At 37.6% G+C, this 27650-nt stretch overlaps 1 protein-coding gene across 12 annotated transcripts; it reads left to right on the top strand.

Annotated features, from left to right (window-relative positions):
• Positions 1-561: 561 nt before the first annotated feature.
• ESP4 (HEAT repeat-containing protein) lies at positions 562-27650 on the top strand. Of its 12 annotated transcripts, XR_014341920.1 has the most exons (29): positions 602-1065; positions 3833-3992; positions 4669-4776; positions 4858-4972; positions 5090-5258; positions 5870-6044; positions 8108-8233; positions 8374-8925; positions 9112-9696; positions 10827-10895; positions 11305-11418; positions 11504-11746; positions 12911-12958; positions 13047-13181; positions 14481-14639; positions 14762-14824; positions 14922-15029; positions 15110-15193; positions 15272-15319; positions 16153-16227; positions 16975-17070; positions 17156-17236; positions 17329-17400; positions 25139-25228; positions 25403-25447; positions 25531-25614; positions 26550-26653; positions 26770-26921; positions 27273-27650. XR_014341920.1 is itself a non-coding variant. In XM_082891247.1 (28 exons), exons 1-27 carry the CDS (start codon positions 851-853, stop codon positions 26912-26914), a joined length of 3963 nt encoding a protein of 1320 aa, XP_082747373.1. In that variant the 5' UTR covers positions 562-850; the 3' UTR covers positions 26915-26942; positions 27273-27650. The 12 variants fall into 12 exon arrangements, 9 of the variants coding, with proteins under 9 accessions (XP_082747373.1, XP_082747372.1, XP_028075872.2 ...); XM_082891247.1 differs by lacking the exon at positions 25139-25228 and having other exon boundaries at positions 562-1065; positions 4684-4776; positions 26770-26942; XM_082891246.1 differs by lacking the exon at positions 25139-25228 and having other exon boundaries at positions 571-1065; positions 4684-4776; positions 27278-27650.

Genomic DNA, 27650 nt, shown 5'->3' with positions numbered 1-27650 from the left:
ATCTCTTCCATAGGTGGACGCATATCCAACCGGGTTGCACCAAGTCCAGAAATCACAACCCCCTAAACCCGTCTTTTCACAAACATAGTACAACCTACCTTTTGAAGGCTTCTCCGACTTCTCATTCTAATGACTTTTTTTTTTCCACAATAACATTTCTTGCTCATGAACCTCAACATTTGTCATTCTCTACCGCCAATGTTTGAAGATGGCATTTTTGTTGGATAGACTAGCCTGTAACTCAACATATAAAGTAAGGAGGCAGTATAAAAAGCAATATTCTTGGGTTAGCTTTTATTTGTAAGTCTAGAGACATTTTGGTCTTTTAATTGTGAGGAAATATCATCAATTTATGTCCAACTGCACCACATTCATGTGTACTATACATCTTGTTAGAATTGATGAAAAATCTAACTTTGTACATTATTTCGTGAATAATAGGGGAATTATGTAATGATATTTGAATGTTAAGGGATAATTTACACATGACCAAAATCATGGGGGTAAAGTGAAAATTTTCTTTTTTGCTTTGTTTTGTTTTATTTATTTATTTTTTTAGGATGGGGGGTTAAGTAACATCGGAAAGATTGGGAAATTAGTATTTACAGAGTACAACAACGCAACTAAACTGGTTAAAAAAACACGACCTTTTCGTGTATCAGTCGTGTTCCGGCGAACTATTTAGCCTCTTTGATGCTTAGTAGACTCCCTTTCTCTCTGTCTCTCATTAGTCGTTTTATCAATTACCCCCAAAACCCTTTTCGAATCTCTCTATGTTTTTCTCATTCCATCTCATGACACCACCGTGAAGCTCCTCAACAATTAGGGTTTTCTTTTTGGGGGATTTGCAATGGTGGGAATCATGGCGACGACTTCAAGGGAAAATGTGGCGAGACTCATGAACTCGGCCAAGTTCGCCATTGACATACCTTCGAAGCTCGAACAACTTCGTCAATTGAAGGACGACTTGTCTCAGGCCGACTCTGTTTTGCTCTCCGAGTTCCTCCCTTCTCTCCTCGATCTCCACTCCGATCAATTCAGTCCTGTTCGCAAGTTTGTCACAAAGTACGACCTCTTAACTCCAATAATTGCATATGTATATATATACACACACAATTCGGTAATTCATGTTCATATGTATCATGTTGTTGTGGAAGTGAGCATGGGTTCAGAGCTGCGACTTTTGTTTTTTTGATTCTGTCATCTTGCTATTAAAAAAAAATTGTTTTGTGTGTGTGTGTGTGTGGGAACGAAGAATGGCCAAAGGAGCTGCAATGTTGCATTGAAGCAAGAAATTGCATTTAAGAAGTGAAAACGATAAACTGGCCTTAGGGGTTGTTGGGATGTTCTAAATAAGCGTAATTTTTTACTTTTTATGAAATATGGGTCGTTTTTCGAGTGATGCGGTAGACAGGCGATGTGACTTAAATAAGATGATGTGACTTAAATAGGATAGTGACTTTTTAACTTTTTTTTTGATGATGTCAAACTTAGCCTTAATGACCCGTTTGGTAGAATTGTGGGAAAGTGATTATAACTTATAGCCTAATAGCTTATAACTTATAACTATGAACATAAGCTGATTTTTGACTTATAAATTAAGTTTTTTCTCCTCCACTCAAAGAATAAGTTGATTTTTGACTTACAAAAAGTTATAAGCTGTATTATTAAGCTGAACAAAATATATCAAAATAGCTTAAATTAAGCTAAAAGCTGAAATAAGTTAGAAATAAGCCCTACTAAACAGGGCTAATATCTATACTCTACTGGTTTCCAGGCTGTGTTTGGTTCAAGAATTTGGAAAAGGATTTGGAAAGAGAAAGGAAAAATGAAAAGGAAAATGTGTGTTTTTCGTTTTTCAAATTTCTCTCCAAATACTTGAACCAAACACAGCCTAAGTAAATACAAGAAAGTGGTGTATATTTTCCACCAATATATACTGTTTATTAATTACCTTTACTCGGTCTCATTTGGAAATAAGCTATGTTAGTGAGTTTTGGGCTCTTTACAAAAGTGTGTAGGAAACTACAGAGTATGATTTGATAGGCTATTTTAGTCCCTTCCCAAATGGGGATTCTTGGGATTTAAATAAAAAAAAGGTTTGATCATTATAACAAAATAAAGTATGAGTTTTATTTTGTCAATTTAAATTCTACTATTTTGATTTGTTTTCAATCTAAATCATTTATGTAGGCCTTGCAAAAAAGTCAAAAAGTCACTATCCTATTTAAGTCACATCGTCTTATTTAAGTCACATCACCTCTCTACCACATCACTTCAAATCAAGGTTCTGAAAAGCGGTTGCGGTCGCCGTAATGGTGGCGGTGGGGCGGTTGCGGTTGCGGGTGTAAAGGCCGTAGCGTAACGGTTGCGGTAATCGGAATCGTGAATTTTTTTATTTTTTGCACAATTTGAAAAAAACTTACCGATACGCACATTTTTTTTCCATGATCATATTTATTGGGTTTTAAAATAAATATTGATCAATTTTTATAAATTTTTAAGTTTGATCAATATATTTCATATTTTTAAATCACTATAAACTGAGTTTTTTATATTTTATTTTAATAATTAATGACTTTATATTTTACAAAAAATAATTACTAACTATATATAAGATAAACAATGACAAAAGTAAGAGAATAAATAAAAGTCTAAATATATATATATTAATCAAGCCAAATAGATAATGACCACACTTATTATTATTATTATTATTTTTAAACAATATATAAATAGACACACAGACAAAATGGTTGAGTGATAATAGCTGAATAGAATAACACAGGTCTCACAACTTCAACAAATCAATAACATGTTCTTCATCTTCCCTATTCTCTCTCTCTATCTCTTGTTCCTCCATCTTCCCTCTTCTCTCTCTATCTCTTTTCCCCCATTTTCAACTTTTTTTTTTTTTTTAATGTTTTTTTGAAAGAAGCAATTCGGAACCGTTATGTAACGGTGCGTAACAAGCCGTTATGGCCGTTACGACACCGTTACGACCGCTATAGCAGCCACTACGGCTAATACACCTATAAATTTCAATCACACTGCAAAAGCGGCCGTAACGGGTGGCGGTAACTACCACAACCGTTACGTAACGGCGTTACGTAGCGGTTGCGGCCGCTTTTTAAAACCTTGCTTCAAATCCAACCTATACCCAACCCATATTTCATAAAAAGTCAAAAAGTGTACTTATTTAGAACATCCCAAACCACCTCTTATTTTCTTAACGCGTTGTTTGGTTTGGAGATTTGGGAAGGAAAAGAGAAAATGTGTGTGAAATTAGGTGAAATGTTGGTATATTTTGTTCACATTTCACCTAACTTTTCTTTTTCCAAATCCCTCCACAAATTTACCAACCAAACATAGCTTAAGTAAAGTCGACAAAAAAAAAAAAAAACGTAATTTAGTTATTAAACTCAATGAAAAAGGATATTTTGGACATTTTATGTACATCTATGGCTAAAATATCTTTTTTTCCCACCAGTTTTACTTAATAAAAATAAGCAAATGCTTAAAATTGAAAACTTTAAATACAAATAAAAAGGTTACAGTTTAAATTGACACAATTAAAAAGTCATGGTTTATTTTTACTTGGATTTTTTTTTTTTTTTGGTTGTAATTTCCCCACAATTCTTTTTCTTTCTATTATCTTTTTGGATAAGTAAATATCAACAACTCATACTTCTGTTTGTATTGTTGTAATGTTATACACATACTTTGGTGAGATGGTAATGTATTATTACTAATTTTCTAAGTTTGCTACCCCTCCCCCTCATCTGATCCAAAACTGAGTATGCCTCATTTGATTATGTGTCTTTTAATGTAGGATGATTGGTGATATAGGATTGAAGCATATGGAATTCATACCTGACATTATACCTGTTTTGATAACTGTATTAAAAGATGGAACGCCAGCTGTTGCTCGACAAGCCATCACTTGTGGAATTGATCTATTTCGTTCCACTCTTGTAAAAGTTGCAATTCAGGTACGTTAATATTCTGTATCTATTATGTGGGTTGGGTATTCGACACATATTTACTTGCCTGTTTGGTTGATATCTCTGAAAGTTTATTTTCTGCATTTGTGCAACTGCAATAGCTACTGAAAGTATAATGAACCACATCTACATTTTACCTATGAGATTGGATTGCTGTCAAGGATTATCAATGTCTATAGTTAACCTTACTGGTGCATAAGTGTGTCTTAGCTTATTCGAATAGATAAACTTCTTATTTTGCTAGGGCGCAAGTGTCATTGATTCATAGTGCATCACCCAAGTCTCTATTGACCTGTGGATAGTTTTGGGCTTGTTCAACCATTCTTGTTTGAGCTTGTCTTACTTAGATAGGCTTAAGTGCTCCCAAGTTCTCTTGAATACATTAGACAAAGTCTACATTGGTTTGGCTTGCACTGACTGTATCTTTTGGACATCACTCAATCTGACTTGCATGGGCAACAGAAGCAACCAACTGACATTTGTAAATCCTAGTCTAATAGTTGATCTTTTCTTCAAATATGAATAAGGTTTATTGCAGCAACTAACTGGTATGATGTGTCCTTGAACACCACCTATTGCTTCATCACTTGTGTACTTTCCAAACTACCCTTTAGTATAATATATTTTTATTTTTTGTTAAAAATGAAAAATTTTGTATACTCAGTTCTGTAATTTCCAGGGTTTGTACTCTAGTGAGTTGGACAATTCACTTGAATCATCATGGGCATGGGTGCTAAAGTTCAGGGATGAAATATACTTGATAGCTTTCCAGGTAAGCAATGATTCTAATCACATGGTGCACTTATTTAGATTTTGTGCATGGTCTGATTCTTTTTCACCACATGATTCCAAGCCTGGGAGTGATGGGACAAGGTTGCTAGCACTGAAGTTTGTTGAAGCAGTTATTCTTCTTTATACTCCCGATCCTAGTGGCTCTTCAGAGCCACCTCCTCATCAAGCCTTTGAAGGTAATGCTACATCCATTGACATTATAGGCTTTAAGTGTTATACTATTATATTTTATTTATGTTATTTGCACCACTTAAATGATCTTTTTATGATTCTCAACTGCTCGATCATTTTAGGAAAGTTTCCAGAGTTTAATATATCATGGCTTCGTGGAGGTCATCCTGTACTCAATGTTGGAGATTTATCAATTGAAGCAAGTCAAGGTCTGGGTCTATTGCTTGATCAGCTTCGGTTCCCAACAGTGAAGTCTCTTAGTAACTCTATGATCATTGTGCTCATCAATAGGTATGTACTATGTGGTCTTTCATTATCATAAGCGTATGCAATTTTTTCTCAAATTATTGCAGTAATTGAATGGGTTCCTTTCCCATATTATTGCCATTGCCGAAATTAGCCCTATATGTTTTTCTTTTGTAGTAATTGTCATACTCGTGCTCTTATTTGGGCATATCAGACGGTTCTCTTCCACATTCTTTTTCTTAACTCTAGGAATCTGCTTTTTTACCCTTAAAAACTGCCAACCGTACCTTATTATGTACTGTATTCCCATGATACATGAAAGCAATTGTATGTCGCCATTTTCTCTGGTGACCCTATATTTCCTATTGTTCCTTAGTGAGCAATTGTTGAAACTTGGCTTGTTGACTCATCCACTTTCTCTCGGTTACATATATTGATACCGTAAAATTTTTAGCAATTGTCAAAGAACTTCTTACCTAAATGTCATGACCATGGGGTGTTGATTTATTTATTTATCTCTATAATCTCATGAACGAATATTTCTTTCTTATTTTATAAGTAATTTATTTGTTTTTAGTTGTAAATGACTTTTGTTATAGACCAGCTAATGCAGTATAGTTTGCTCACCATTCACTTCATTTTATGGTTCTTACCAGTCTTTCTGCAATTGCAAGAAAAAGGCCTGCCTTTTATGGTCGCATTCTGCCAGTCTTACTAGGTTTCGATCCCTCGGGCTTTGTCAACAAAGGGGTGTGTGTTTCTGGGGTGCATCATGCTTTAAAGAATGCTTTCCTCTGCTGCTTGAAATGTACACACCCGGGCGCTGCACCGGTATTTATCTCCCTTGTTGTTTGTTGAAAGTATATTTTATGATGTGTAACTTCAGGAAAATTTTAAGGCCTCGCCTTTTCTCTTAGCTTTATGATTAACGTGCTTTTGTCTGGAAATAATCATGCAATTTCTCAATCGTTTCATGTTTTTTGTTTTCTGTTTAAGCTGGCTATTGTTAAAATATATATTTTTTGACTTCTATATTGTTTGCTTTATTGAAATTTATAATAATTATAGGTAATATAATGATTGCACATATAATTTATTTTTATTTATATTTTTTATGACACGAGATGACATGCCTGGAAATAAGTGGTTGTCCATTAAACATGAGATGATATGCATAAGTTAACAAATTGGATGCCCATTAACGATTCCTTATTTTGGTAATTTGGATTGACCACATTAATAGATTTCTATCAAATTGGATGTCCAATTTTTTGATAAGTTAACAAATTGGCTGTCCTTTAATCCTCTTGAAATACCGTGCATTCATTTTAGGGAGCTAGGGCATAAGCATCATTGACATGCGACACATGGCACACCAACATGACAACTTTCAAAAAGTGCACGACTTTAGTTGCACGAAGTGGGGGCGAGGGCTAGAGTGAGGGCACAAAGGAGTTTTTAAGATTGGGAGTGTCTATGGGTGCATGTAGATATTTAAATATATAAATATGTTCTAATAAATTTATATTAGCATTATTATTGTTTAGTTGTAATATGTGTTAAAACATGAATAAAAATATATTTGAGTTTTTGTTTGTTTGTTTTGTTTTGTTGAGATTTGTACGTTTGAGAGGTTCTATCTCATTTGGGAGTGGGTTTCTTCCTCAACGGGAGCAAGTTTCTCATGTAAGAGCACGGAATCGATTTTTTGAGTTGAATGTCACCCCAATAGAAGTTTCCTGCTACTAAGTGCATAACACTATATTCTTGGGACATGTTAAAAATATATACTCCCTCCGTCCCATTTTTTGTCCACCTTTCCATTTTGGTCGGTCTCAAAATATTTGTCCACTTTCTATTTTGGGTATTGAAATTTTTTAGATTTCCAAAATTACCCATTATACACAAGTACAAACACATTTTAAAATTCAAAATCAAAGGGTATTATGGTAAAAGTATTTTAAATTTTGAATTGATGTGTAATGATTACTTTGTCTCCTTAATAAGTTGGATTTCCCACAAATAAATTGGGATGGAGGGAGTAGTTTTATAAATTTATTATATGCCGAGTATACAAATAGTTTATTCAAAAGTAATGAAAAAAAATAATATAATACTAATTAAAATTTTAAAAGTCATATATTTCACAAGTTAAACATCAAGATATCATTCATGTAATAATTGCATTATAAACAGTGGCAGGCCCAAGAATCACCTTTGAAGGGGCCGAGGTAAGTGATGCACATAAGTCGGTTTTATTCAGATCTATTCGAGTTAACCTTCATCAATTCCATCAACACATATCCAAGTTTTTGTTTTGTTTTGTTTTGTTTTGTTTTTTTTTAATATTTAAAATGTTATGTTAATTTAAAATTCTTCTTGTAGTGATATTAGTTTTCAATAATGCTACAATGATGACATTTATGTACCATAAAGGGTTTATCATTTCATGTGTTATCACTACGTTGGTAACAAAAACGAGTGGTGGAGCCCTTTAATGATAAATACTTTATAGCATATAAATGTGATCATTGTGGCACTATTGATTAGTCTTAAGTAAAGTAATTAGGCTTCCTTTGAGAGTTAATTAAAAAGTTGGCTTATTAGCTAAAAATAAACATACAATAAAGCTACTACTAAAAAAGCTCGTTTGTTTGGCACATTCTTAATTTTTTGGCTTTCCTAATGATTTTTTAGATTGACTAAAGCGGGTTTTTTTGGCAGGAAATGGATTTGCCAAATGAGCTAAAGGCTTTTTTTGTTAGCAAAATGGGCTTTAATAAGCTGACTTTTTACTTTTTAGCCACAACCAAACAAAGGTCACTTATTTTTTGTAATGTAAGATGTGCTTTACTTTACATGATCATTTATACTTTTGTTTTTGGTTTCTTTAGTGGCAGGATCGTTTAGCTGGTGCACTGAGAGACCTGAAAGCTGGGGGGTTAGTGGAACAAGCTCTTCTCCAAGTTTGCCAGATCAATGGAAGTGTAGAGGGGAAGGATGATTCACCAATTACTCTGGTATTATCCACATGGCATACCTTCTTTTGTTTTATTACATAAATCCTATCCATTTGTTGACACTGGTATGCATATGCGTTTAGTATGCATGGATACCCAAGTAAGCCTGGAGCTACTTGATAATTGTTGAGTTTCCTCAGGAGGAGAAGCCTTCAATTAAAGGACATGATGCTGTGCATGGTAGTGCCAGAAGGAAAAGACCTGGAGTACAAGATGTTGGTGATTCGGTTGAAGATGATGATGTGTCTGGAAAACGTATCAGACCAACACCTATTGTTTCAGAGGGATCAGAGAAAGATAGGGATCGGGATGACATTCCCTCTAGTGGAGTCACAACATCCAGAGATGTAGATAATGGACCTGTGCAACAACTCGTTGCCATGTTTGGTACATTGGTTGCTCAGGGTGAGAAAGCTATTGGTCCATTAGAGATTCTCATTTCTAGTATCTCTGCTGACCTTTTAGCTGAAGTAGTAATGGCTAATATGCGACACCTTCCTCCCAATCGCCCTAAAGCAGAAGGGGATGAAGAACCATTGCCAAACATGGGTTCTTTTCCAAATATTGTTAGTTGTGATACCCAATTCAAACATCTTTCGGCTATTTTGGCAGAGATGCTTTCTATGTCCAGCACTCCTATGCAGATGGATTCTGTGTCAGATGCCCAACGATCTTCATCCAATGATATTGAGGTATGATTTTCTATTCTTTAAATTCTCAATTGATTTTTTAGTTTTCTGTGGTCCTAATGTAATAAGTCAGTCAAATTTCAGCTTTTTGTGTGTCTTTTAAGTTTGTTTCTCTTTATGGCTTTGCCTAAAATTCTGGGTTCTGATTTTTGTGCAAATTGAGTGGCTTAAATCTACTTGAACTTGCAGGATACTCAAGGGGAGGAGGATAATGATGCATCATCTGCTGGTGTAAATTATGGAATTGAACAAGGATTGGTATCTCTACCAGTTTCTTCTCCTGATGAAGTTCCATCTTCAATGGAGGATGGTTTTTCAGCTCTTCCACCTGAAGTCCCTGATGTTGGGAATCTAGGGGGTGAGATACCTGGTCTGGATTCAGCTGTTCACAGTGTTGGATTGGCTGAAACACCCATCGTTTCATCATTGGCACCGACGGATTTAGAAGATGCCAGTCAGGAGCAAGGCACTAGTTTGGGTAGTTCAGTAATGGAATTAGTTCCATCGATATCAACCGATAGGTCTGAGGAACTTAGCCCCAAAGCAGCTGTCACGGATGTAAGCAGTAGAAACTCCTTAACAGTGACTTCTGTTGGATTGTCTACTCAATTCATCTTGCCCAAGATGTCGGCCCCTGTTATCAACCTTGCTGATGAAGAGAAGGATCAATTGCAAAAATTGGCTTTTACACGCATTGTGGAGGCTTATAAGCAAATAGCAGATGCCGGAGGTTCACATGTCCACTTTTCTTTACTTGCATATTTAGGAGTTGAGGTAACAACCCCAACTTCATTTGGTTATAATTATCTTCTTGTAGTGCTTGCTGTAATGTGCTTGATGTTGCCATTACATGTTAAGTTACGCTCTTGTTAATAATTGCTTGATGTTGTGCTGTCTTTCTTGGTGTCATATTCTTGTGATTTCCGTACAACCTAATGTGTAAGGCAGTTGTTACAGTAGTGACTGCATCTTTTTGGTATGGTAGAATTTACCTGTGTTTCTTATCAGGTGTAGAAGTTTAGTACATTTGAAGTTATAACTCGAAGATTGCCTTTCTTCTGTTTATCTAATCTTAGAATGGGACAGCGTAAGACAGCATCAGCTGAGAAGACACTTGCTTTATGAAAAGGGATCCTTTTGAAATCCCTGAAGATATTGACACCCCTTTTGTCAATTACTCGTGGTGTTGTGTTCTAGTTCGTGTAATATTTTCATCTTTATTTTCTTCAAGCATTAGCAATTATTCCCTTTTACAGTAGGCATACAGCTAGAGTAATGGATAAAAATACTAGTCCTCGATAAAAAAAATCGGGTTATTGTGCAGCAATGTAAAGTTCCACTAGGAGCTTAGAGGGTAGGGAGAAAGGAAATATTTTTGAATAATTGTGATATATAAAACTCAGAAAATCTCTGGAAGGATGAAAATAGGGAGTGCTAAGGCATGCTGTAGACCTCTAAACCTTGAAAGGGTGAGAACTTCTGTGCTCTTGCAACTGCACCTGTCCGTGCCCCAGTTCTCACTAGGCACTGACATTGGTAACTGCCAAGAAATTGTTTGGCAGTAACAAATTCTGCAGCAGCATAGATGGTCTTATAGGCTATAGCCTTTTTATGGGGTTTTTTTTTGAAGTTGTTTGGTATTACTGCACTCCAGAAACACATTCCTCTTGTCTTCTATTCTCAACATCCATTTGACCTGTATTTCCTCATGTTCGTGCCCAATTTGTTGTTTCCAATGTTAATATGGTGTACGATCATTTCTTTGAGTTTTGTACACGTTTATAAACTGCAAAAATCGGCAGTAAATGGCTTTCTTTATCAAATGCACCCAACTTTAGTCAAATTGTAGGAGGGTTTTTTATTACAATATTTCATATGAACTTAACGCTTATTCTAAAATGCAGTTTCCCCTTGAGTTAGACCCATGGAAAATACTACAAAAGCATGTATTGTCGGATTACATGAATCACGAGGTAAGTGAATGTTTTGAGTTTATTTTATAATTTAAAATCACTCTGTTTTGTTGGTTGGTGGATAATACCTCTTTTACCATTTATATGTGCACTTGTATTGTTTCCCTCGACAAATTGGATGAAAAGATAGAGTAAAATAAAATAAAGAACTGTTAGATTAGGTTTTTTTGTTTCTTCCTGTTCAGTTTGTTTTGCTAGAACTGCTTGTGGACTTATCTTTCAATGGGTTTTCTGTGGCTCAGCTTTATGCATTTAGTTTTCTGAGGGAAAACTCCTGTAGTTGAAGTGATAGTTCAGTTTTTTCTGTAGTAAAAATGCTTATAAATAAAAAGGAATTTTGGCATTACTCATACTCTTAATTTGTCATTGAATAGTGTACAAACTGACAATAGTTACTGGATGTCTTCAGGGACACGAGTTGACCCTGCGCGTCCTCTACAAGTTGTTTGGTGAAGCAGAAGAACGTGATTTCTTTTCCTCGTCAACAGCTACATCTGTATATGAAATGTTTATTCTGACTGTGGTATGGATCCTTTTTTTTTTACTATTTTTGCAGTCACTTATCCTGCTGCAAGGCAAATATTTTAGTGATTTTCTTTTTAATGCAGGCAGAAGCACTTAGAGATTCTTTTCCAGCTTCTGACAAATCTTTAAGTAGATTGCTTGGTGAAGCTCCTTATCTACCAAAGTCTATCTTTAATCTCTTAGAGCGCTTGTGTTCTCCTGGAAGCAGTGATAAAGATGAGGAGTTACCTAGTGGAGATAGAGTTACTCAAGGTCTCAGTGCTGTGTGGAGTCTGATTTTGCTGCGGCCACCTATTCGAGATGTCTGTTTGAAAATTGCTTTACAGGTTTCTTTCTCTATATTCTAGAATTTTATTCTTTTGTCTATTCTTTTTATTTTATTTTATTTTTGGTTGAATGCAGTACTGATGTCGGCTTTGAATGGTATTATGGACTTCCTTTTTTTCTCATTTCTGTCCTTGTCACTCATTATTGTATGTTTTTCTCTATGGGTATATGTTTTGACTTCTTATGTTTTTGGTTAGTAGGTAGATTTGATTGAAATATTTTAACATGTCATATAGTGGATTTTTTCTCTCTTAATTGAACACTTAAATTGGTGATAAGTTTTCCTTATTGATGAGAAGATTATATATTAAACAAGTTGAGGAGTGTGTGTGAAATTTCCTACATAGTTATGCAGAAGTTCCTCTGCCTATGAACATAAACTCTCATTGGAGTTTGTTGTTATATGTGATGCTATAATGGATGAGAAATGTCATAACTAGAGCCACCGATTACTCCAAGACTGAAGTTTAGATTGCAAATTCAACATTTTGAAGTATATTGGAGTTTCTGATGTAAAAAATTAGGTGTAGAAACCTTAGTTGCATGAAGCGGGGGCAGGGGAGCGAGGGCATATTATTGAAGTTTCTAAGGTTGGGAGCGCTTGTGGAAGCGTGTATATCATATATATATAATACCTATTAAAATATGAATAAATATCTGAGATTGATGTTGCCTACGAATTGTCTTTATCAAGTATACATAAATATTATGCAAATAGAAAGTACTATAATAAGTTTAAATTATTTTTCTTTTGTTTGTTTGAGATTTGCGTGTCTAAGAGTTTCTAACTTAGTTGGGAGCGAGTTTCTATCTCGACGGGAGCGAGTTTCTTAATTAGGAGCCCAGAAACGCATTTCTCAATAAGAAACGTCACCTAAGTAGGGAGAGTCCTGCAGGTAGAAACATGGAGGATGTAGAGAAGGAAGATGACAACAGCTAACATGATTAGTTCTTATCTGGCCCCTTATTTTTGTTTGGCTAGCACAAGAGAATGTGTAATTTTCATGATTATAAAACCCTTTTGCATTTCTTTTTCATTTTACTATTGTTATCCTAGTTGGATGCATTTGCAATTCATTAGATTTTCTAGTTACTATCCAAATGGAAATTTCCCTTTGTTATTCCATGGTCTAACTTCTGTACCTTCTTTAACCTCCGGAAAGAGTGCAGTTCATCATTTGGAGGAAGTACGTATGAAGGCAATACGCCTGGTATTCTTTCTACAACTTGCTCATAAATTAGTAAAATTAACCTCCCGTATTTTATTTCATCTAATTTCGGTGTTCTATCTTTTTACAGGTGGCAAACAAGCTCTATCCTTTATCAGCCATCGCCCAACAAATAGAAGAGTTTGCAAAGGAAATGCTGCACTCTGTAAGTAATGGTGATGATACAATGGACAGAATTGATGGTGACAGAACGGAATTACAGAAGGTATTCTGTTGATTCAAATTCCACTTTGTGGTTTCTGTTCTATCTTGATGTGTTCCTGCTCTGGTTTAAATGATAATAATTTAGTTTTGCATATTGAAAGATAAAATATTGTGTGCAAAAAACTCTTAAGGGAAGAAATTCTATAATAAATCAATTAATAAAAAATGAGAAACGATGTCATAATATCATCTTGTTACTTAATATACAAATATTCTGCACTTTTCCGTTATGGCTTCCATAAACTAATGTGAAGGAACAAACATTTGCTTTCCTTTTCGCTTCTTCCAAAGAATGTTTATGCCAGTAACTATTCATTTTAACACTTTTACATCATACAATAATGTGAGGCTTTTAATTGTCAGGAATATTGGAGATATTTTACTGCCATGGTATACTATATAGATTTGGGTTGGACCAATCGACACATGACAGATAACTAAAATATGGATTTTTATCAGTATTCCTATTTAAGAATTTAATGTATGCTATAGCCTAAATCTATTCATCCAAAATGAAGTCCTATGTCCAAATTAAGTGTTTTCTTCTCTACACTCGATAATAGAATCAATAGCAGTAAGAAATCTCTGCTGTATGGTAGCGATTCAATTAAGAGTACAGAATAGTAGAGAGAAATGTAGTTTGAAAGTGTCACCCCATGCAATTCCATGCTCTTACAACTGTTCTTCAAATGCCTTGTGAGAGGCTGAATCCTATAACCTTGTTTGGTTCTAATTTTCTGAATTTAATTTTTTAAAAATTGAGTTTTTTTTTTAATTGAATTTTTTTAAATATTTTAAGCAATTTTTTATTTATTTATTTTTTAGATACACCTAACCTAGATGTACCTAAAAAGTAAAATATTTGAAAAAATATTTAAAAAAATCAACAAGTATACAAGAATACGAAAATGTACTAAATTTATATATATATATATATATATATTTATTTTTGGTATATAGTGAATTTTTTAAATATTTTTTTCACAAATATTACACTTTTTAATGGTATTTATATTAAGTGTGTCTACAAAACTAAAAAAATTATTTAAAATATTAAAAAAAATTCAGTGAAAAAAAAAACACATGAAAATTCAGTGAAAAAAAAAAATGGAAAATAAAAAAAACTCATTTTTCAGAAAATTGAATTCAGACTGGTTTTTTCCTTTTTCACTAATTGAATGATATACATCCTGAATGATGTGCAGACTGGCGTTTCTTTTGGGTTTTGATGCTCTGCCTGCATATCATGTATTTAGTATCGAAAACATGATTGTGGACTTGTCATCGTGATTTTATTCAGGACTTGGACAAACCTTCAACTGAACAACTATCAGTGGGTGCCGTCACCAAAGATATCTCCTCTGATACTTCTCAGTCATGCGTATCTCCGAATTTATCATCTTCTTCATTAATGGAGGCACAGCGTTGCATGTCACTCTATTTTGCCCTGTGTACAAAGGTGTTGATTTATTTTATTTTAGATATTTTCTTTTGCTGTTGGTCAACTTCAATGTATTGTGCTTTTGTTAAACCAATTCTAGATACTTCACTGGATAACTTAGTGGCGTGTGCTGATTACAGAAGCACTCCCTTTTTCGCGAGATATTTGTTGTCTATAAAAGCACGTCAAATGCAGTAAAGCAGGTTTGATTAATTTTTACTGTGCTAGTCATACCATGATTGATATAACTTTCACCATTCCTACCAGTAGATTGTTCTTCTAATCAGCTGCATAATGCAGGCAGTTCATCGGCAAATCCCAATACTAGTTCGCACTATTGGTTCATCATCTGAATTTCTTGAAATTATTTCAGACCCACCAACTGGAAGCGAGAGCCTTTTGATGCAGGTAATTATAATTTTATATTTTATGTCGCACTTGCACAAGATTGAAGAAATTATATCACCAATTTGCTGATCTTTCAACAGGTTTTGCATACACTGACAGATGGGATCATTCCTTCTCCAGAATTAATATTGACCATTAGAAAGTTATATGATACAAAAGTAAAGGTAGGGTAAGATATTTCATGAAATTGAATACATGACGAGGCTTTGGCTAAATTTATTTGTAATTTTGTTTCATTGCAGGATGTAGAGGTTCTAATTCCAATATTGTCATATTTACCAAAAGATGAGGTTTTATATCCATCTTCCCTGCTCTTCATTTCTGCATTGTTATTCTTTGTTTTTGTTCGAATCCTGTGTATGATTGTTATCTGTATAACCTTGGTCCTGCCTCATGACGTATGCACTTGAGCAACATAGTGTAACATAGTTGACCATGATGGACACGGTATAACTGTCATGGTAATGTGTTCTGGCAGTATAATGTCTGTGGTATTGATAAATTGTATCAAACAAAGTCTTGAGACTTGGGCATATGCAAATAAGCAATATGCCGGTGTGCCCTTCCGTGTGGTGCGGTTAACACTGAACACATGGACCTTACCCATGTCTGTTGAAACCTAAAGGTTCACATTCTAGGTCCTGCCTCTTGGCCTAGGCACCTGAGCGGGCAAGGTGTAACACAGTTCACAATGATGCATGCAGGATAACTGCAGTGGCAGTGTGCTCCTTCAGTATAACCACCATGGTATTGATAAGTTAATATACTTGTGAATATATCGTAAGCATTATACCTCTTAAATAACTAGTTTTGTTTCTGGAATCTAGACATCCAATTCTGGAGCATGTAGGCCTCTACATTCCATGACTTCCTGTTTTTGTATATATGTATATATATTAGTCAACAACTTCCCTTATATTCACAGTTTTGGTTCATTGGTGTAAGAAGTCTTAATTGTAAGCAAGCAGTTGATTTTACTGTCAACGCATGTTCTACTTTTTTGTTCCTTGTCCTCCTGCCTAAGCCCTCCCGTTATTCCTATATGCACTTTCATCATTAATTTATGCATATGTTTATTAGTTTTGGTCTGATCTTCTTCCTCGTGATCATTGCTTGTTGTCAGGTTTTGCGGATTTTTCCACATCTTGTTAATCTCCCCTTAGATAAGTTCCAAGCTGCACTTGCTCGTGTTTTGCAGGTATCCTTCTTCCCATGGAGCTCCTCAATCTGGGTGTTGTTTTTACATTGTTGTCATTGTTTGATTAGCACATTCATCACGGTACTATCAATATGTTTAATGCATATGTTAAAATTGTGGTGTGTTCTTACAATTGGCTGTGTTATTTTCTGATTGAGAACTTGTCTTATGACTGCCTGATTGAGGTATATACTACTGTAAAAAATACTTGTGAACAAGATGAAATGCATTTGAATTGCTACCATCAAGCCTTTTGAATGAAAAATAATTAAAATTATTTTTTTAATCTATTTGATGATTTATTGCTGAGCCTTGTTTTGTTTTTCAATCTGAATTTTTAATTAGTAAACTATTTCAATCTTTCACCCCAATTACTAATGCTTGGGCACCCCTTTGTCAGCTGTGCATTTCTCATCTGCAGCCAAATGCCTATGTTAATACTTTATGTCATCATTCTATGATTGTTTTCACATTTTTTATTTTGAAGAACTCATTTGCTCATTTGATATGCATTTTCCACGAGGAACATTTTGATCCAGGAAAACTTGTTTTAAGTATGGAGGCACAGATGTGGTTATAGTTTGGTAGCTGATCTATTTACATCCTTTTTTTATTTTTATTTTTATTTTTTTCTTTGTTTAATCTGTCTGAATCCTAATTTTATTGTATAAAGGTAATCAATCTACATTGTTGCTTCTCTAACATTTGTGTTTTAAGTCTAACATTTGTTGAAACATTATTATTTAGGGTTCTTCTCAATCTGGTCCATTGATCTTGCCTGCTGAAGTGTTAATTGCTATCCACGGGATTGATCCTGACAGAGACGGAATTCCTTTGAAGAAGGCATATGCTCTTTTTCTTTCATTTCCCTTTTTTCTTTCCATTATGCACTCATTTCTGCAACTAAGGAATTTAATTATTGAAGCAGGTCACTGATGCATGTAATGCTTGTTTTGAGCAAAGGCAGATATTCACCCAACAAGTTCTTGCAAAGGTCTTGAATCAATTGGTCAGTAGCACCTGCAACCTGTAACCATTTTCTTATTGACTGGATGTTGTTGCAGGTGCCGAATTCACAGCTAACCAAGATTATTCATGCAGGTTGAGCAGATTCCTCTTCCCTTGTTGTTCATGCGTACAGTCTTACAGGCTATAGGTGCTTTTCCAGCACTGGTAAGAAATTAAATATCTAATTTATTTCCTACATAACAGCAATAGAACCATTTGGTGATTGTATGAATATATGGGCATTTACTTGCTCTCATGTTTTTATGCATTTAAATGGACAAGTACTTTTGAAGCATATGCTACAAACAAAAGAGTTCCCATCTGCAAGTAACAAACTTTTGTCAACGTGATTGTAATCAGTAATTTATTCAGAAGCTAATCAGTTCAGTGGTTTCTGACTGATATTCTTTGCCATCTTTAGTAGCATGTTTTAAAAGGCAATTGCATTTGGGAGAAGTGAATGCCAATTCTTTGAGCCGCTATTAACTGCATTGGAATACTCTTAAAATTGGGTGTCATACCGACATTTAATTTGTACTGGTTGTGCCTTCTTAAGATAATCGTTGCCCGTCCATTTGGGTGAGTTTGTCGTTCCCCACTTTAGTCTTTGAAAAAAGGATTTTTATCCTAGTCTTGAGTTTCAAATATCAAATACACAACTCAATTTAAGTTTCTTTGAGTTGATCCTTGACCTGTAGGTGGTATTGAAATATGTGAATTATATGATTCTTTTTTTTAGTATCTTCTTCATCAAGTTCTCTGCACACCTTTGATCTATGATAAGCCCTTCATCACTACATTTTCTTTAGAAAAAATATGTGATATGATGTGATAGAGATAGAAACAGAATAAAGAAGATAAAATGGGGAGGTGGCGCGATGAGAGAGAATGTTCGTGATGGAGGGAGAGGGAGACCGGCCATCCTTTGCTGGTGCCGGAAATTAGGCCTTGTCGGAGGTTGTTTTTAGGTCCACGGGCATATGAGTTCGAGGATATTGGTGCAGGTAGCAGGGGTCGACGTACGGTGTCGGTGGTGGAACGAGGACAGGGTTGACGCAGTGAGATAGTTCTGTATAGGGTTGAGATCAGATGGTTAGTAGGCCGACTTCGGTAGGCAGAGGCATCGGGGGAATGTGGTCTGTTTCTGGGTCGTGTGTCGGGTGGAAGCCGAAGTGTGGCAGTATGGCTGAGGTCAGAGCAGGATGGGCGTGTGGTGCAAGTGGTCATGTCTTTGGGGCAACGTCGTCAACAGATGTTCATTCCTACGATGGATGGAGGTTGGGAAGGCTTGGCCTTGGTACTTGAGGGTTTCGATCCAGGTTGGGGGTAGATTGGCCGACATCAGTCTTGGTGGTCGTCAGGTGGTAAGCTTCGGAAATGGCTGCCAGCGATGAGGAGAATGGTGCGAGATCAGGGCTGTGATTTTCGCACAAGAATCGTGGAGCAAGATGGTGGGCGACGATCTCGGAACTACCTTACTAGGTTAGCGGGTCCTAGATTGGGGTAGAGGAATATGGGTCATGGCATGCGTTTTGGGCCTGGGCCTGAGGGACTAAGACAGCCGTAGTAGCCTAGTTTGGGGGCTGGGTTGTTAGGCTAAAATGTTAGGGGTGGGAGGCTAACTGGGCTGGGGCATTCCAGTCTGGGAAATAAAAGCTTTGGGTAGGCCAGTGCAAGACCGTTTGGGCCAGTTGGACATCCGAACCAACGATGGGGCCGTTGGCCTTTGGGTAGACCTACAGGACCTCCAGGTTTGGATCCACGAGGTTTGGCCCGACGAATTCGACCCACTGTTGAGGGAGGTCCGACTCATCATCATGTCGAAGCCAACTTGAACTTGTCTTTTTGTAGGGTTTTCGAATCTTTGTTTGTAGTGATTGGATGTGGAGGCAAGGCGACTGAGAAAGATGATGGGAGGGAGGGAGCTCAACGGACATCGGAGGAGATTCAGCTGCTGGCCCATGCAAATAGGCTTTTCAAGTTTCCAGTCGATCGGAATGAGGGGGTATCGAGATGGAGCTGTTGACTTGGTGTTGGGGGATGATGATGGCTGTCGGGAGAGAGGGACAATTTTCGTAGGGGCCGATAAGTCAGACAGAGGGAGAGCCATTAGTTTATCCGAAGGAGGCTCAGGATAGTGCGGCTTGGGCGGTGGTTTCGCTACGAGAGGCACAAGTGATGGTTGGTTTGCAGTCACAAGTGCCAGAAAGGTGGGAAGATTTGGCGGATGATATGATCTGGGTGTGTCAGCGACTGAGGACGTTGCCAACTTTAGGCTTCTTCAACCACTTGCAGTGTCTCATGATGGGAGGGGTGGAGGAGTGCCTATTGATGGAGATTGCTTTGGGGCTTCAGGGCCTTCAGCTTCGGAGGTTTCAAATTGGGTTTTGGGGAGAATTAGCGAGGTCAGTCAGTTGTTAGGGATTTCATTTGAGGGGCATGAGGCGGAGGCTATGAGATTATTCTCGGCGGTAGAGATGTCTTGGTGCGGTGAGGTTGCGTCAAAGGAAGTGGTTCGGAATGGGGCTCATCGTTAGAAGGGGGAAAGGGTGCTGCGTAATCTGGAGTGTTCTATTAATTATGATAGTCGTTTGGGGGAGCAAAGGAAAAAGGTGAAGCATGGGAGGGAGAAACAACTTTTGTTGAAATGAGATTGAAGTTTTTATCCTGGAATGTGGGTGGGTTGAATGACAGGGGGAAGCGTGTGGCGGTGGGAGTATTGTTGAGAAGTGTGAAAGCAAACATAGTTTGTATTCAGGAGACCAAAACGGAGTGTCTGGGTAGGGATGTTATTGAGGAGATTTGGGATGGTCGGTGTATTGATTGGGTGTTCCTTTCGGCGTCAGGTGTGGCAGGAGGGGTTCTGGTATGTTGGGATAGTAGGGTGGTGGTGAGAGAAGAGACAAAGGTTAGGGCTTTCTTAGTGTCCTGCTCATTCAGATGTGTGGTGGATGATTTTCGTTGGGCGGTTACAAGGGGTGTATGGGCCGGTGCAAGGTGTGGAGTGACGGATGTTTTTGGAGGAGTTAGAGTGTGTTGCATTTCGGTGGGAGTCTTCGTGTTGTGTAAGGGGTGATTTTAATATGGTGAGATGGCCGAGTGAAAGATCTCGATGGGGACATATATCGGGTGTGATGCAGAATTTCTCTGATTTGGTTGATGAGTTGCATTTGGTGGATATGCCTTTACGCCAGGGGGGGACTACGTGGTCTCGGGGTCGGGTTTCTTCCCGGATTGATCGGTTTTTGGTGACAGGAGATTGGGAGAAGCACTTTCCAGGGGCGGTTCAGTGTTGGTTGCCTAGGTCAGTTTCTGATCATTGGCCAATTCTATTAGATGGTGGGGGTGTTTGGAGGGGTCCTTCGCCCTTTCATTTTGAGAACATGTGGCTCCGGTCGAATGGGTTTGCAGTTTGGGTGAAGTGTTGGTGGGAGGGCTACGTTGTGTCCGGTCCTTCGAGTCATAGGTTGGCGTAGAAGCTGAAAGGGCTAAAGGTAGACTTGCAACACTGGAATAAAGAGGTCTTCGGTCATTTGGATGGGCAGAAGGCCACGGTGTTGGCTCAATTGCAGTCTTTGGACGATGTGGAAGCACAAGTGGGTTTGGCCGATGAGGAGGTGGCTCAAAAAGTGCGTTTGCCGGCTGATTTTGCTTAGATTGCACAGATGGAGGAGGTCAGTTTTAGGCAGAAGTCTAGGTGTTTGTGGTTGAAAGAAGGGGATCGTAATACAAAGTTCTTCCATTGGATGACAAATGCGCATTCGAGGGTGAATCAGATTGGGAAGATTCGGGTTAATGGGGTGGAGTTGACAGATGTGGAGGAGGTTCGGATGGGGATTGCCGGGTTTTATGTGCATCTGTTCCGGAGTAAGTTCGGTGTTGGGGAGTTGCTAGTCTGGATTTTGATATGTTTTCGAATTCTTATGGGTTGGAGCAACCGTTTGCAAAACATGAAGTGGTGGATGCTTTGAAGGGGATGAGTGGAGATAAGGCTCTGGGTCCGGATGGATTTACAATGGCTTTTTTCCAGTATTGTTGGGAGGTTGTAAAAGGGGATGTGATGGCAGTGGTGTCGCAGTTTTACCAGACGGGCCAGTTTGGGGAGAGTTTCAATGCGACTTTTATTGTTTTGATTCCTAAGGTAGGATGGGCTGAGGATATTCAGCAGTTTCGTCCTATTAGTTTGTTGGGTAGTGTGTACAAGCTATTGGCGAAAGCTTTGGCTAATAGGTTGCGGTTGTAGGTGGGGGAGGTAGTGTCGGAACCCCAACATGCTTTTGTGGGTGGTTGTCAGATTTTAGATGCGGTTTTAGTGGCCAATGAATGTGTAGACTCTCGATTGCGGGGAGGTCGGCCAAGGCTGAATTGTAAGTTGGATATTGGGAAGGCTTACAATAATGTCAGTTGGGATTTTTTGATGGTTGTTATGGAGCAGATGGGTTTTGGGGACAGGTGGAGGCGGTGGGTCTAGTTTTGTATTTCGACGATGCGGATGTCTGTTTTGGTGAATAGGACGCTGGCTGGTTATTTCCAGACATTTTGGGGATTGCAACAGGGGAATCCATTGTCCCCTTTGTTGTTTATTCTTATCATGGAGGCGCTGAGTTGGTTGTTGTCTCGGGCAGTGCAGGAGGGCTTGTTGGAGGGTTTTTTGATGGCATATGGGGTTGGTGTTTCCCACCTGTTGTATGCTTTGATTTTTTATGGGGCTGATCCAAAACAGTTAGAGCATCTGCGATGTGTCTTGTTATGCTTTGAGGTGGTCTCAGGTCTGAAGGTTAATTTGGCGAAGTCAGAGCTGATTCCAGTAGGGGAGGTTGTTCAACTTTTGTCTTTAGCAGCTATTTTGGGCTGTAAGGTGTCTCATTTAGCGGTGTCTTATTTGGGGTTGCCTTTGGGAGCTCCTTATAACACGAAGGGGGTGTGGGATGGGGTGTTGAAAAGGGTTAAGTGTCGGCTTGCAGGGTGGAAAAGGCAGTATTTGTCGAAGAGGGGGAGGCTAACTTTGGTGAAGAGTGTGTTGGATAGTATTCTGACTTATTTTATGTCAGTGTATGTCATTCTTGTGTCGGTGGCTCGTTGGCTGGAAAAGCTGTAACGCAATTTTCTGTGGAGAAGTGATGGTGGGGAGTTTCGGTATCATCTCATTAATTGGGAGCAGGTCTGTTGCTCTAAGAGGGCTAGGGGGTTGGGGGTACGTAGGCTGTGTAGGTTTAATTTGGCTTTGTTGGGGAAGTGGCTATGGAGGTTTTCTCAGGAACGGGATCACTTGTGGCGCAGGGTGGTGGCTTTCAAGTATGGGTTGGGGAGGGGAGAATGGTGTACTAGGGTGGTGGGGGGTTTTTTTGGGTATGGGTTGTGGAAGGGGATTTGGCTGGTTAAGGCCCCGTTCTGAGATAGAGTCCAGTTTCGGGTGGGCAATGGAGCTCGGATGCAATTTTGGAAGGATAAGTGGTGTGGGGAAGTTATTCTTCTAGAGCGTTTTCCCTTGATCTACCGTTTGGTGGTGGATCCTAATGCGCTGGTGGCGTCTTGCTTGGCCCGGGGGGGGGGGGGGGGTTGGTTTGGGATATTGTACTTCGTTGATATACGCAGGATTGAGAGGTTGGGCAGTTGGTGGATTTGTTGGCTTTCGTATATGTGGTTCAGGTTGGGCGGGAAGGGGAGGATGTTTTGGTTTGGGGAGTTCTAGGGGCTAAAGGTGTTTTTTCAGTCTTGTCTTTTTATTTGTCCTTGTGTGGCGGTGAAAAGGGGGGGGGGGGGGGTTTCCCTTAGCGTTTTGTGTGGGTCCCTGGTGTTCTATCGAATGTGGCTTTCTTTGTGTGGACAACAGCTTTTGGTAGGATCTTGACTATTGATAATCTGATCTGTCGGCATCATATTTTGGTTAATTGGTGTTGCATATGTTGTGCGGATGCGGAAACAGTAGATCATTTGTTGATTTACTGTCCGTTTGCTTCTCGTTTGTGGGTGCTTGTTTTCTCTTTGTTTGGAGTGGTGTGGGTTCAGCCGAAGTAGATCAGGGAGGTTCTTCGTTGTTAGGGGATTGGTCGAGTTGGGAAGCAGTAGCGGAAGGCTTGGGCATTAGCTCCTTTGTGTTTGATGTGGTTGCTTTGGCTGGAGTGGAATGGTCAAATTTTTCAAGAAAGTGCTCGACCCATTTACATGTTTTGAGTCTTGGTTTTTGGGTGTTTTGTATAGCTGGATGTCGGAAAGAGTGAATCCATATTTATTTGTTATCTTAGATTTTGTCGATGATTTAGTTGGTTAGGTCCCCACTTTGTGGGGTTCATTTTGTATTCTTTTAGCATCTTCTTGATGCTGTGATAATAAAATTTGTTTATCAAAAAAAAGATTTTATCCTAGACAATTGACACTTGAGGGTTGTTGTAGGCTCATCCCTTGCAGCTAACTAATGACAGTCATGCAAATCCTTTTTCTTTACTATATAACCCTCTGAAGTTGGTTGGTGCAAATGAGCTGAATTGCCTGTAAGGTATTCGATATCTGTGTAAGTAAAAATGATTTGACTTGTTAAAATTGACTCTTATCCTATGAAGCACTGGTGCGGGTACTGATACGGATACGGATACGGGTACGGGTACGGGTAGGATACGAGTATGCCGATACAACAAATTTAAAAAAAGTAGGATATGGGTATGGCTGAGGTATGCCTTTTTTTTTAAAAAAAAACAAAAAAATTTTAAATTTATAGCTAAACATCCAACATACAAATTAAATAACAATTTTTTTATTGTGTCTACTATAGTCTACGACTGTAAAAAGAAGGCACTGTTAAATACCTTTGTTTTTTTTAAGATGATCACAGAGAAGGCTCTAAACTTGCAAGTTGCATGAAATTCCAGTGGATGTGAGGAAAAAAATATAAAAAATAATATATATATATGATATGTATCAGAAAAAAAAAAGAGGTGAGTTCAAGAAAAAGGAAGGATCAAAGAAAGAGAAAATCAAAGAGGAGAGAATCGAATCAAAAAAACGAAGGGGGAAAAAAAGAAGGAAAAAAAAAGAAAAGAACAGATCAGTTTGTTTGCTGCAAAGAAAAAAAAAATCTGGAAAAAAATGAAAGAAAGAGGAAGAAGAATTGAAGAAAAACAAAGGAAAAAAAAAGAGTTATCTTTGTTCTTCGTTTGCTGCCGAAAGAGTACAAAATCTGGAGAAAAAAAAAAAAGATGAAAAAAGAGGAAGAAAAATCGAACAAAATCTGCGAAGAAAGAGTACAAAATCTCCAAAGAAACAGAACAAACTGGAATCGAAGAAGAATCGAAGAAACAGAACAAACATAAAAAAAAAAAAAAAATGAAAGAAAGAGAAAGAAGAATCGAAGAAGAAGAGGGGGAAGAATCGAAGATGAACTTACCGAAATGTGGTCTTTGAAGGAAAGAATCAATCAGCGCCGATTAAAACTCTTCAATCGCACCTTCAAAGGAGTTCTTCGACTCTCTTGGGAGTATTTCTGAAGGAGATAATCGAATAGATCTAGAAAGCCTAATTTTAATTGGTTTCATTTTTTATTTATTACAAAAGAACCTCAGATTTATATAATTTTTTTAAATAGACAAAAAAAATTGCTCCAGTGCCCTTTATTTGTAGAAAATCTCGTTTTTTATCCTGTAATACCAAAAAAGTACCCATTACGTATCCGATCACATACCAATCCCGTACCCATCAGTATATTGATCGTATAAAATGTACCCGGTGCTTTTTTGGCGTACCCGGTACGTGTGCAGCCGTATCGGTATGCGTACTCACACCCGGTAAGTACCCGATATTTGTATGGCAACATTTTTGGAGTACCCGTGTTTCATAGCTCTTATCCAAACCACGAAGTGCTCTATTTCCCGGACTGCATTGCCAAGGCTGCCTACTTTCTCAATGTCAGGACCTACTTGGCCAAGCTTGAGTTACTCAAGGAGTTGCTGACCGAAGCTTGGAAACAACCAGGAACACAAAGCTTGGCCTGAATACTACAGTACTAAACTCAGCTTGATTTCTTACAGCTCTGTTTTTTAACTACACTACCATCAAATTAATCGCTTCCTGCTTATTTTATAAGATGATGGGTGATCGCCTTTATTTTTTCTCCATGGATATTATGTACTTTGATATTTATTAAGACTCCAGGTCTTGTATGGTTGCTATGCAGGTGGAGTTTATCATGGAAATCCTCTCTCGTCTTGTTAACAAGCAGGTGACTGTATTTAATCAGTATTCATTGCAGTTAGTCACTCCCAAATCCAGGCTGTTTTTAACAATTGATTGGACATTCTGCAGATTTGGAAATACCCGAAGTTGTGGGTAGGATTCTTGAAGTGTGCTCTCTTGACAAAGCCTCAGTCCTTTAGTGTGTTGCTTCAGGTGCGTTCTGCTTGTTGTACCAAACCATCTTATTAGAAATTAAAAGTCATCGCAAGTTCCTTGAACTTTTTCACTTTCATTATTTTACCCAGTAAGATCATCATGAATCATTTGTCTTGGAATTTTATTTCAAAGGAAATTGTTATTTCCACGAGATATATTTCGGTTTGAGAAGAATACATATTTTTTGAAGCTATGTCTACAATAAGATCAATAATAGATCATCAGTTGCATGGCTAAATTTCTCTTTGGTATGGGTATATGTATTGTGAAGGTTATGAAGTATTACAATTTTGGTAAAAGTTAGATTCTATGGCTATTGCATCTAAATGTTTTATGTTTGATTATATACATTTGACTTTTATGGGGAATTTATGATGTGCACCCCTAAAAGGGGCACATCCTAAGAAAGTGACGATTTTTATGGTGAAAATTAAGAAGTTATGAATGGCGAATTTATGGAAAGTTACTTTTTGTGGTGAGCAAAAAGCATCTTTTTGTGTTGAGAAAAGTTATCTCATTTTATGACTTTTTGTGGTAAGATGAGGTGCACTCCTCTCTAGAACATTATCTCTAATATTTATTATTCATCATCATGATGAAAGTTTTCTACTTGTATTTCTTTTACTGCACATTATAATGTGAATAATGCATATTCAATAATGTCTGCCCAAAAAAGAGGAGGGAAAAAATATTCCAATGCCTGGCACTCTTCTAAAAGTTATTTTTATGGGTTGGTCACTGACATACAGGGAAAGTACATGAAAACTCTGAATGCCAATAACAAATTTTCGTATTCCCGTGCCTCTATGTCCTCTTGAGGATATTTGTGAAACATCCCTTGCATTTTTAGTTCAGTCTGTCGATCATTTTTCTAGCGGGAGGGAAAAGAAAAAGTTATTTGATTTTATTTTGATGGTGCCTTTGTCTTTCAGCTACCACCGGCACAGCTCGAAAATGCATTAAATAGAACAGCAGCGCTTAAGGCCCCCTTGATAGCTCATGCTAGCCAACCGAATATACGGTCTTCACTTCCAAGGTTTGCTTAAAACTTTTGTGCACAAAAAGATTGAAAGGAATTGCATTACTTTTTTGCCAACTTTTGTGCACAAACCGAATATACGTAGAGCTTTGATTGCATGGACTGTTCTGTAGGTCCGTATTGGTGGTTTTGGGAATTGCATCGGAGACCCAAAATACGAGTCAGGTGCAAACGACTCCTACTTGTACTGTAGATGCAGCCAATTCCGATAAGGAGGCAGTGACTGAAAAATCCAAAGAATCATCAAGTGCCAGCTAACTCTAGTGTATGTGTTTCTGTGTTCTTGGTAATTAATCTAATTTTCTCGTCTGCTTTTGGTAGTGTTTGGTTCAGTGGATGATTTTAGGCAAGAATGGAATGACTATTCCTTGGCGTCCCAATGGAATGGCCATTCTCCTAAATTGGTGAATGGTGATTCCATTTTTAATGTAAATTCCTTTCTTTTTTACCGAACCAAACATTAGAATGGAACCGAGAAATGAACATTCCATTTAATCTTCATTCTAGTGAACCAAACAATGCAAATAATTTTTTGGTTTTGATAAAGTTGACAATCCTTCGGTGTTTTTTGCCGTTCTGTTTTATTTTGTAAGATGAATTCATGATTCCTATGTAGAATAGCTGAGCCTGCTAAAGGGGGTTCTGAATCTGAAACCAAGAACTTCCAGGCTTCAATGTTTACTCAAAAAAGTGAAGACAGAAGGAAAGGAAAGCTATATATATGTTGTACTGAGCAATAAGTATTGATAGCCATGTACCTAGAATTTGTCTCTCTCTTAGGAAATATATAAATCTAGGGTTAGTCCAGTGCGTAAGGTTGGTCCTAATATGTGACTTGGGAATTTTGTTTTTGTTAAAATGCTGTAAAAAGTTGCTGGTGCCCTTGTATAATGTACCTTTAGATGACTTTCCATAGTTTTGTAAAGAATTTTTCTCTGTGTACCTTCGAATAATCACCAAGCGGGAATGATAATCTTTGCATGTGTACGTTTCA

This window comes from Camellia sinensis, chromosome 10 (genome assembly GCF_055761805.1).
Source record: "Camellia sinensis isolate YWXY chromosome 10, ASM5576180v1, whole genome shotgun sequence".
NCBI classification, from domain to species: domain Eukaryota; kingdom Viridiplantae; phylum Streptophyta; class Magnoliopsida; order Ericales; family Theaceae; genus Camellia; species Camellia sinensis.
The sequence above is the reverse complement of the archived record's forward strand: the minus strand, read 5'-3'. Positions and strand labels throughout refer to the sequence as shown.